The sequence below is a fragment of the Hevea brasiliensis genome, chromosome 10 (assembly GCF_030052815.1).
Source record: "Hevea brasiliensis isolate MT/VB/25A 57/8 chromosome 10, ASM3005281v1, whole genome shotgun sequence".
Taxonomy (NCBI): domain Eukaryota; kingdom Viridiplantae; phylum Streptophyta; class Magnoliopsida; order Malpighiales; family Euphorbiaceae; genus Hevea; species Hevea brasiliensis.
Genome location: NC_079502.1, coordinates 91,450,856 through 91,463,207, shown reverse-complemented (window position 1 = coordinate 91,463,207; position 12,352 = coordinate 91,450,856). Strand labels below are relative to the sequence as shown.

General features: G+C 28.3%; 1 protein-coding gene across 1 annotated transcript; it reads left to right on the top strand.

Annotated features, from left to right (window-relative positions):
• Positions 1–5,705: 5,705 nt before the first annotated feature.
• LOC110651640 (8-hydroxygeraniol dehydrogenase) lies at positions 5,706–8,275 on the top strand. The gene is made up of 5 exons (XM_021807022.2): positions 5,706–5,914; positions 6,017–6,130; positions 6,985–7,498; positions 7,645–7,798; positions 7,875–8,275. The coding sequence occupies exons 1-5, from the start codon at positions 5,814–5,816 to the stop codon at positions 8,084–8,086; spliced, it is 1,095 nt and encodes a 364-aa protein (XP_021662714.2). The 5' UTR covers positions 5,706–5,813; the 3' UTR covers positions 8,087–8,275.
• The last annotated feature ends 4,077 nt before the right edge of the window (positions 8,276–12,352 follow it).

The window sequence follows — 12,352 nt, the reverse complement described above, 5'->3', positions numbered from 1 at the left end:
TAGTCGCTGTTTTTTAAATTTCTTGTAGTGACATATATATTTTATCAAATATATCACTTTAATTTGCTATGGACTCATTATTATTTTAGGTTGTAGTTGTTATAAATTTAGAATCATGCACTAGATATATATATATATATATATATATATATATATATTAATTTTACATAAAATGTAATATAAATATTTAATTTAATAATTATTAAACTCGTTTTTATATAAAATGAAACGTATATTAAATACTTCCATTATTTTATCATATCTAATCTTTTTATGTGTATCTTCTTATTGGTTAAAAACTTTTAGTCTATTTGAGAGACCTTTTTCACCTCCAAATACTTAAAGAATGTTTAGTTTCACTATTATGACTTAAATGTATATTTTAAATTAATTTAAAAATAAGTAGTTAATTATTCAGTAAAATTATTTAAAAGTAACTTTTAAATAGTTTATACGTTTGATTAAAAGATATTTAAAAATAACTTTATTTCTTAAAATGACAAAAAATGATATTTAATTTAGTATTATGGTTGTTAAAATGAGGATAAAGTTAATATTTTAAAAAATTATTAGAATAATATAGTTTTTTACTTAGTCAAATAGTAATTTTAAAATAAATAAATAAATAAGTCATATGTAAGAGTACTTTACTTATGACATTTCTATTTTTAGAAAATAAAATATAGATATTTCATTGAATGGAGGTATAATACAAATCTGAAATACAAAATTTAATATTACTACAATTTTACATAAAAAAATATAAAATAAACCATTTATATAAAATATAATAGCAATTATCTAACTATTACAATCTTTCATAAGAAAATTTAAGATAAATTACTTATATAAAATATAATAGCAATTATATTGATTTTAAGGATTTAATCGAGTTGACAAAGTATTTTATTTGGCTAATCGATGAGAAGCATACTCTACTCGGTGGTAATCTACTACTATTCAACTGTTTGATCTTTTTATGATTTTGATATAGAAATTTTCAAATTTTAATTTTTTATAAAAGAAAATTTGTATTTTTTATCATTACACCTAACCCAAATAATAAAGCAAAACATCTAATAATTAAATAATAAAAAAGAAAAAGAAAAGAGAAAAAATCCTTACAACGGAGAAAACAATAAATCCTTTCAAAAAAGGCAATGTCAAATCCTCATAAAAATATGAGACAATCAATTCTCCTAAATGAGGAGACAAAATTCAAATCTATTAATAAGAATAGTTTTAGGATAAATATAAATCTATTTCAAAATGATATAGATCTGAAAATTATCATAGAAAACACACACACACAAAAAAGTAACAATTGATGAAAATACTTATCAATGGCACTCCAAAGAACTCACAACATGAGAGAAGGGAAAGAGTTTAGAGAATAAAGATTTTTTTTAAGTTTTTTTTTAAACGGTTTTAACTTGCTTATAATTTATTTTAAATAATTTTTTTAACTTATAAGTCAAACTAAGTATACATCTATTTAAGAACTTTTCATTTATAATTAAATTTGATCCACTTATAATAAATAAAATAAACACTCTCTTTACATCAAAGAGAAATAAATAAAACTAAAAAGGGTAAGAAATACAAACCCCTTATTTTAGTTTTTTAAATGAAAGCAGACAAGAAAAAGACATAAAAAATAAATAAATAAATAAATAAAGGAATAGCACAATATAATAATTGAAAAGGAGATTGCATATATACCATCATTCACAATTTTATAGTTCCCATCTCTATAATTTATAAAGAAACTAAACTTATATAAGTAAAAGTGCATTGGGTGCACGAAATTTACCTTTGTGAAGAGGGGCAACATGCTCATTCTTTTACCTTTCAACAAGTTAAGATTTAATATTAATATTTTTCTTTTGTTACTAAATTTTATAAATTTAAATATTATGAAAATTTTTTAAAAAATATAAGATCGAAGGTCAAACTACAAAATGAATTCTTAAGTTTTATTTATAATTGTAAAATATTATTATTGTTGTCGTTTTTCCACTTTGTTGAAAACTCATCATCTGTTGAGTATAGTTTCTTGCAATACTTAATGATCAAATTATCAGCTGAGAAATTATATAATGAAATTATAATTTTATATAGAATTATTTATATGAAATGACAATTTCATATTACATGTATAATTAATTGAAGGCCTTGGACTAAGATCAGGTCCACTATTACAGTACCTCATGTAGACAGAATACATAGAATGATAAGCTATGAAAAAATTGACTTGTAAATTAATATAGTTATTAAATAAAAAAATTATTTAATATTATTTTATTATCATTTTATATTGAAAGACTTGCATGAAATTATATATGCATATAATAATTTTCCCACTAACATCTTCGTAATAATAATTATAAATATATAGAATTAAACATGGACAGCTTGAAGACGACCTGTTTCGACTGCAGTTTGACTGGAAAATCAGCAAAAGAAAAAAAAAACAATAAAATAAATGCTTAGTCAAAAGAAAATATTATTTAATTTAGAAATTTATAATTTGATCCCTAAACTTTTTTCTATATTATATTTTAATTTAAATTTTAAAAAATTAATTATTTAGCCATTAAATTTTACACTATATTATACTTTAGACATTAAATTTTAAAAAATAAATTATTTAATCATTTTTATTTTAATATTTACAATAATTCTATTCATTAATAAAAAAGATAAAATTATTCGATACACTCTCTCCATCACATTATAATAGATGATTTAGAAAATTTTTTTTATCTCACTTTATTTTCTATTTTAGAAAATTAAGAAAGTATTAATTATTTTTCTTTCAATTTTATCCTTTATTTTATTATTTTCAATTAATATATTTATCGCTTCTTAATACATTTCTCCATTTCAAAAATACTAGAAGAGTACATTAATTAATTATTAATATATTTTTTTATAAAAATAATATTATTTAATTATTTTTTTAATTTTTGTATAAAAACTTTTAAAATCCATTGAAATTGATCAAAGTAAGCATTAAAATTAAAGGAATTAAAATATAATATAGTGTAAAATATAAAAATTAAATAATTAATTTTTTAAAATTTAAAAATTAAAATATAATATGAAATAAAATTTAAAAATTGAATTGTAAATTTCTCTTTAATTGTGTTAATCACACTTTATTTAATTAATTTATTCTTTTTAAGAAAAGAGAAAGATAAAAACAACTTTTAGAATTGCCATCATAACAAAAGGGTAAAATTTGTTGGTGGGTCAGATCCAACTTTAATTTTGTGGTTCCAATTGATCACAATTCGTCAAATATTTAATTAACTCACCCATCATTACTTCACAACAGTCGATTTATTAGGTGGCGATAATTTACAGGCATTGAGCCCAAAACTTTTTCAATATCTCACTCTGCAAACCACCGACGGTGTGGACCAGTTTTATTAAATCGGTTTCCCAGGTTGACTCAAGTAAATATTAAATTGATTGATTAATAATTTAATATAATTAATTAATTAAATTTCAATTATTCTAAATTAAATTTTTAACATTTGTTAAATTATAGTTATGCATTTTAGTAATATTTTTAAATTTTATATAAAAATATTTAATTTTAAATCTTATTATTTATTTGTTTTTAATATTATTAACTAATAACTATATTTTTTAATATTTATAAATATTAACCATATATTAAAAATAAATATAATAATAATAATAATAATAATAATTCTCTTTTTCAATTTTTAAAAATAATTTACTTTTATTGGCTAATCTAATTGATTAAGTTATACTGACTTATGAATTCGATTAGATAAATCAATCAAATGATTTAAATTATTTTATAATTCAATTCATTTATTCAACCAACCAATACGGTGTGAGTTTAATGACAACAGTGTGGATGTCATCTCAGCTCTACAATTTTGACATTGAACCCATGAATGCAAAAATTGGATGAGACTCATTGATTGGACTAGTTTAAGTGAAAATCAAATTTATAATTAATTTAATTTATAATATATTAATTTAAATTATTAATTATTTTAATTTTGTGATCTTTTATATCACAAAGTATATAATTTTTTTTATTTATAATTTATAAAATTTTAATATATGAAAAATTAATTTTTAATAATATAAATAAATTTAATTTCGACTTAAATTTTAAATTATTAAACTTCTGCGTTGGCTTAGTTTGGAAGGAATTTGAAAATCTTATTCTTTTGTCTTCTTCACCTATGCAATCCTTTCAAATCCATAGAACACGAATAGAGAAAATATTCACACTTTGTATTATAGCCGTATATCAATTTTATAGACCTCTAAAAGCATATTATTTATTTAATATTTGATACAAGTAAAAAAAAATTATTTATTTAATAAACTTAAATTTGGGTCTCTACTTTTTTTAATAAAAAAATATCGTAATATGAAATTATTAAATTTTAAATTTATAAATAAAATAAAATCAAGAATTAATTTTAAGGTTAATGTCAAAAAAATTTGTAACTTCGAAATTTTTAATAATTCTACCCTAAATTTCTTTTTATTTACATCCTACCGTCAATTGATCTGTTAAATCAAACACTCTTTGCCACATCAGCATATTTAACCCCCCAATTAAAACTTAAAAAAACTTAATTACAGATAACTTAAAAAATTTATAAAAATGTTATCTGCTCTTCACTTCTAAGTGTTTCCCTATCCAGACCAAACTCTATCCAAAACGACACTGTTCCCATCTCCTCCTTCAACATTCTCAGCACCGAAAATTATACTTCAACACAAAGTCCTCCTCTTACCTAATTGAAGACCCCATCTCTTATCAATCCATAAACAATCGACTGGACATAACTCTAACCACCACAGTCCCTCCATTGAAGACCCACTCACCACAATCGTCTCTTTTATCGAACCTATACTGCATCAATTCAGCATTATCACCTAGTTCAAATCACATGCAAACCACCATTCCTCGCCAATTACCTACCTCTACTTCAATCCCATCTCTATTGCCTTATTCTCATGCACAATAAGAATTTGGCTAGTTTGAAATTTTGACATGAATTTTTCTGGTATGAATTTGAGAAGTTGCGTCGTTTTGTTGATATGAATTTTTTTTTCCAATAAAGAAAATGGTAATAAATGTGATTAGAGGTGATAATTACTTATTAGGTTATAATTTTTCCAATACCAATAATTTAAAATATTTTTATTTAAAAATAAAATTTAGGATAAAATTATTAAAATCCTCAAAACATTTTATCATTTCCTACATTCTATTCATTATTTATTATAACAGTAAAAAAAGTTTACATCATAAAATCTTATCTCTAGACTGTTGTGGATGGCATGGTTAGTGTCATGGAGTTATTGACATGGGCCCTTACTTCCATAATGGGTATATATATATATATATATATATATATATATATATATATATATATATATATATATATATATATATATATATATACTGGCACATTTCACACTATGGATATAAATAGATTTATTTTAAGACAAACTATTAATATAAAGGAATATAATTTTAATAACAATTCGAATGAAAAATTATATTAAATAGATGTAAATTATATTTAATAAATTATAAATTGTAATTCTTTAAATTAATAAAGTGTATTAAATGATTTTTAGTGCCGTAAATTCACACCTATTGGCTACGAATATTATATAAGCACCGCTTCGATCACTGTGCAGCCCACTTCACTCCTCCGAATCGACAACATCACCTCTCTCTCTCTCTCTCTCTCTCTCTCTCTCTCTCTCTCATCTTATACAGTTTCGGAAAGGCAAAAGCTATGGCGAAGTTGTTGCCAGAACAAGAACACCCTGTAAAGGCCTTTGGATGGGCAGCTAGAGATCAATCTGGTCATCTTTCTCCCTTCGTTTTCTCAAGAAGGTTATTATATTGTTTAATTTGTTTCCTTTTAATTTAATTAGTTAATGATGGATGGATATTATGTTCATGTTGTTGTTTGGGTCTAAATGAGACTATTTGCAGAGCTACTGGTGAGGAAGATGTAAGGTTTAAGGTGTTGTTTTGTGGGATTTGCCATACTGATCTTCACAACTTGAAGAATGACTGGGGTGTGTCTATGTACCCTATTGTTCCCGGGTGAGTTCATATATATTATTATGAATAAATTACGAAGTTTCTTCACATGTGTATGCATTGGGCAAAATTACATTTAAATTTTATTTACTTTGTAGATCGAATTAACATTTGCATACCAGGCTTCTTTATCTTTCAAGAATTTTTATAATATAAAAAAATATTAAAGTAAATATTTATTAATTTTATTTTTTTATTAATATTTTTAATCTTTCCAATAAAAATACGATATAATTTTACTTTTCTACTTTATTTTAAATAATATTTTTATTTTTTTCATAATTTTATTTTTTAAGTTAAAGTTTGGGCATATTTTTATAGCACATCTTATCCTTTCTATTATTATAAAGTGGATATCCACTTTAATGATTAGAGCTTTACATTCTATATATTTAAATTATATAAAAAAAATATTTTGCACTTTTATAATTATTTTAATCCTGATTTGAACAATTTAGCCTTTAATTAATAATAAAAATATATTTAATAATACGTGAATTCATTCATAATATTATTTACTATAATAAAAAATTTTTTTATTTAATTACAATATTAAAATAATGGTATGTATTTATATCATGTTTATATAAATACTTTTGAGAAATGACTTAATTATTCCCTTATAAAAAAGTATCTTTCGGTTAATTATTTTTTTGAATATCCCAAATGTTACAAAATACGTCAAGAAAAATTTTTTCATTAAACAAATGGGGGCTAAGTTTTAGTTCAATATTTGAGTCTGTCTTCAAAATTATCAGTTTTAAGTTCCAGATATATGATATCTTAATAATTTATTTCAATATTTACATTAAACATTTTTCAATTAAGTTTTGGTAGCAATGGAATGCGATGTGCAGGCATGAAATTGTAGGGGAAGTGACCGAGGTTGGGAGGAAGGTGAAAAATGTGAAGGTGGGAGACAAAGTGGGAGTAGGGTGCATGGTGGGTGCGTGTCATTCTTGCGACAACTGTAACAATGACCTTGAGAATTACTGTCCCAAGATGATACTCACCTACAATTCCATTTACTCCGATGGAACAATCACTTATGGAGGCTATTCAGATCACATGATCGTTAATCAGCGTTACGTTGTCAATTTCCCAGAAAATATGCCACTTGATGCTGGTGCTCCTCTCCTTTGTGCTGGGGTCACAGTTTATAGTCCCTTGAAATATTTTGGATTAGCAGAACCTGGTAAGCATGTTGGTGTGGTTGGCCTGGGTGGTCTTGGTCATGTTGCTGTTAGATTTGCCAAGGCTTTAGGAGCTAAAGTCACCGTGATTAGTACATCCCCTGACAAGAAACACGATGCAATCACCAAACTTGGTGCTGACTCTTTTTTGGTCAGTCGTGACCAGGCCCAAATGCAGGTGATTACTATAACTCTAACTAGAAATGAGTTGAATCCGTCCGGCCCAATCCATTTGTTAACTCTGACTAGATTCTCTCAATTTAGATAAGGTTTCAAGTTGGAGTTTAATGGAATAGAATAATATAAATAAACTGCGTTGTGTAGGAAGCAATGGGCACATTGGATGGAATCCTAGATACAGTGGCTGCAGTTCATCCCATCTTGCCATTACTTGGATTGTTGAAGACTGATGGGAAGCTTGTATTGGTTGGTGTTCCAGAAAAGCCTCTCGAGCTACCTGTCTTTCCTTTGATTGCCGGTAATTAATATATACTTAATAATTATTATGCATTAATTTAGAGTATTAATTAGTGCTAATTATAAGTGAAAAACAGGAAGGAAGGTTGTTGCTGGGAGTGGCATTGGAGGAATGAAGGAGACTCAAGAGATGATTGATTTTGCAGCCAAACACAACATAAAAGCTGATATTGAACTTGTCCCAATTGAGTATGTGAACGAAGCAATGGAGCGTTTGGCTAAAAATGATGTTAAATATCGGTTTGTTATTGACATTGGAAACACCTTGGCTGCTGCTACCAAGCCATGAAGACGATCCAATTCCAAACTTTTCTGAATCTTCTGAACAATAAAGCCGTTTCTGGCTTAATTATATATCGTTGGATGTATTTGATGTTTAAATGTTTAAGTGTTGTCTGCTTTCTAATTACGGGAAAATCATTCTCAGACTCAAATGATTAAGAGATAATTTCAGCATCGTATAATTTTATTGTTGCCAGTTAAGAGGATCGGTTAGCTGTTTTGGTTTTGGTCTTTGTATATTCTTCTATGGCTTTCCAGCTATACTAATAAAAGTGCACGGAAAAGTTTGAAAATAAATCTATATGTTTCATTTTCATATTTAGAAAATTACTAAAATTCAATTATTTTAAATAAAAAAGATACTTTTTAAGCATTTAATAGATAATTTTCTTTTTTTTTTCATATTTTTTTTATAAAGGAGAGAATTTTCGATTAATCATCTGGGAAAGTTATATCACCAATAAAAAAAATTATGCCAAATATAGTTTAATTTTGTAAAAATTTAATTATTTTCATGAAATTTATTATTATATTTATTTCATTATAAATAAGGAAAAAATGTAAAAATAATTGAGCACATTCATGTCAATATTCAATTTTTTTTTTCAAATAATATAATTCATTTAAACTGCATCACTTTAAAATTGTTACTTGAGTGCTTTTTCTTTAATTTTATGGTGGATTTGAAGCGCAAAAGTCCAAGGGTTTTTTAACAAATAACTCTAGATTTACATCAAAATTGCAATACTTGTGAGAACAACTCAACTCAACTCAACTCAACTCAACTAAGCCTTTATCCCAAAAATTTGGGGTCGGCTATATGGATTCGCTTTCTCCACTCTGAACGATTTTGGGTTAAATCCTCAGAAATATGTAATGCTTCTAGGTCATGTTGTACTACTCTCCTCCAAGTCAATTTAGGTCTACCCCTTTTTTTCTTTCTATCCTCTAACCTAATGTGCTCTACTTGTCTAACTGGAGCCTCCGTATGTCTACTCTTCACATGACCAAACCACCTCAATCTTTCTTCTCTCAACTTATCTTCAATTGGCACCACTTCTACCTTTTCTCTAATACTCTCATTACGGACTTTATCTAGTCTAGTATGGCCACTCATCCATCTTAACATTCTCATCTCTGCAACTCTTATCTTAGATGCATACGACTCTTTCAGTGCCCAATACTCACTACCATATAACATAGTCGGTCGTATGGCTGTACGGTAAAATTTTCATTTCAATTTATTGGGAATCTTATGATTACATAAAACTCCCATGGCACGTCTCCACTTAAACCATCCGGCTTTAATCCTATGACTAACATCCTCCTCACATCCCCTATCTACTTGAAGGACTGAGCCTAGATATTTAAAGTGATTACTTTGGGGCAGTATAACTCCATTCAAAGTAACTCCTTCCCTATCACCAGTTTGGCCTTCACTGAACTTGCAATGCATGTATTTTGTCTTCATTCTACTTAACTTAAAACCCTTTAACTCTAGAGTACTTCTCCAAAGTTCTAGCTTTCTATTGACTCTTTCTCGTGTCTCATCTATCAGAACAATATCATCCGCAAACATCATGCACCAAGGAATACTCTCTTGTATATGTTTCGTCAGTTCATCTAAACTAATGTAAAAAGGTAAGGGGTTATGGCTAATCCTTGGTGTAATCCAATTAAGATCGGAAAATCTCTTGTGTCCCCTCCCACTGTGCGCACAATAGTAGTTGCTCCTTCATACATATCTTTCAATACTTGTATGTACCTAATGGATACTCTCTTTTGTTCTAACACATTCTATAAGACCTCTCTTGGAACACTATCATAAGCCTTCTCCAAATCAATAAAAACCATGTGTAGATCTTTCTTCACATCTCTATATTTCTCCATCAAGCTTCTAATGAGAAAGATCGGTTCCATAGTTGAACGACCGGGCATGAAACCAAATTGATTGAGAGAGATAGAAGTATCATGACGTAGTCTATGCTCCACAACTCTTTCCCACAACTTCATAGTATGGCTCATGAGTTTAATTCCCCTATAGTTTGCACAACTCTGTATGTCTCCTTTATTTTTAAAAATAGGTACTAAAATACTCTTTCTCCATTCATCAGGCATTTTCTTTGAGTTTAGAATCTTATTAAATAATTTAGTTAACCATGCCACTCCCATATCTCTCAAATACTTCCAAACTTCAATTGGTATTTCATCGGGTCCACAGGCTTTACCCACTTTCATTTTCTTAAGTGCTTCCTTTACTTCTAAAGATCTAATCCTTCTAGTATAATTCACTTTCTTTTCTATTGTTCTATAATCTATATTCACGTTATTACCATTTTGACTATTATTAAAGAGATCATTAAAATAATTTCTCCATCTTTCTTTAATGTCCTCATCTTTCACCAACACTTTTCCTTCTTTATCCTTAATGCACCTAACTTGATTGAGATCTAGACATTTCCTTTCTCTCCTCCTTGCTAATCTATAAATATCTTTCTCCCCTTCTTTAGTTCCAAGTTTCTCATATAACTTTTCAAAGGCCTGTGCTCTTGCTTGACTAACTACCTTTTTTGCCTCTTTCTTTGCTATCTTGTACTGTTCATATGCCTCATTATTATCACATTTAGGTAATTTCTTATACCATTCCCTTTTTCTCTTTACTGCCTTTTATACTTCCTCATTCCACTACCATTTCTCTTTTGAGGGTGGTTCATGTCCTTTAGACTCTCCAAGTACTTTTCTAGCTACTTCTCTAATCTTTGATGCCATTTGTATCCACATATCATTGGCCTCCATATCCAGCTTCCATACTTCGGACTCGAGAAGCTCATTTTTGAACTTCACTTGCTTTACTCCTTTGAACTCCCACCACTTTGTTCGAGCTACACTATTTTTTCTGACCTTACTTGAATTGTTCCTAAACTTGACATCCAAGACCACCAACCGATGTTAACTTGTTAAAGCTTCTCCTAGAATGACCTTGCAATCCTTGCATAGAGCTCTATTTGTCTTCCTAGTTAAGAGGAAGTCGATTTGGCTTCTATGTTGCCCACTTTTGAAAGTCACTAAATGTGACTCTCTTTTTATAAAGTAGGTATTTGCTAGTATTAGGTCGTATGCCATAGCAAAATCCAAGATGCTTTTTCCTCCTTATTTCGATTGCCAAAACCAAAACCTCCATGAACATTCTCATAACCTTGTCTATCACTTCCTACATGCCCATTCAAATCTCCACCAATGAAAACATTCTCTTCATTCGATATGCTTTGCATTAAATCATCCATATCTTCCCAAAACCTTTGTTTACTCTCACTGTCTAGTCCTATTTGTGGGGCATAAGCACTAACTATATTTATTGTTTCTCCTTCTAGTACTAGCTTTACTAGTATAATTCTATCTCCTACTCTTTTCACAGCTATTACTGCGTCTTTCAATGTCCTGTTTATGATTATGCCTACTCCGTTCTTGTTTCTCTCTTTTCCGGTAAACCACAGTTTGTACCCTGAATTACCCATTTCCTTACTTTTCTCTCCTACCCATTTAATCTCCTGAATGCAAGCAATATTCACCCTTCTCCTTTCTAAGGTATCCACAAGCTCCATTAATTTTCTTGTAAGTGATCCAACATTCCAAGTACCAATCCTGATCCTCCTCCTATCCTGCTCCTTCCTAATTGGTCTCCTTCTATGATATCTTCTATTGTTTTCTATGTCTATCTTGTGTTCTGTTTCACTATTTATTCTACTATCTGTCCTATGGACTAACTTCTTTACCCACACCAGTCCATGATGTGGGAACCCTTACTCACTTAACACCACACCCGGGCGCCGGCATGGAGCGTCGCTTTCGGTGAATGCCCTACACCCTTGCATATTTCTCACTACACCCGGGCTCCGATGTAGGGCGTCGTTAGTAGAGGACGCCCCAACTTTTATATCATTTGAATCCATATCATAGGGTGTGACGAAATTTTTTGCTAGTTATCACCTATCGCAACCCTCCTCCTTTATCCGGGCTTGGGACCAGCTAAGCGCAATACTTGTGAGAGCAAATTCATGAAAATGATGCTGCTTGGCATAAAAGTAGGGGTGAGCATTCGGTTTAAATTGAACCGAACCGAATCGAACTGAATTGAATTAAATCATGAAAACTGAATTACATATTTTAGAAATCGAATTAAATCAAAATGTATGAAAAATTGAATTGAACCAAACCGCTTTATTTCTGTTCGATTTGGTTCAAATCGATTGGTTTTATTTTTTATTGATTTCAA

Bases quoted from the DNA above. Each gene is read 5' to 3' on its own strand.
- LOC110651640 (XM_021807022.2), top strand. From the start codon at position 5,814: ATGGCGAAGTTGTTGCCAGAACAAGAACACCCTGTAAAGGCCTTTGGA. The intron at 5,915-6,016 runs GTTATTATATTG...GACTATTTGCAG, and splicing joins CCCTTCGTTTTCTCAAGAAG to AGCTACTGGTGAGGAAGATG. The intron at 6,131-6,984 runs GTGAGTTCATAT...TGCGATGTGCAG, and splicing joins ATGTACCCTATTGTTCCCGG to GCATGAAATTGTAGGGGAAG.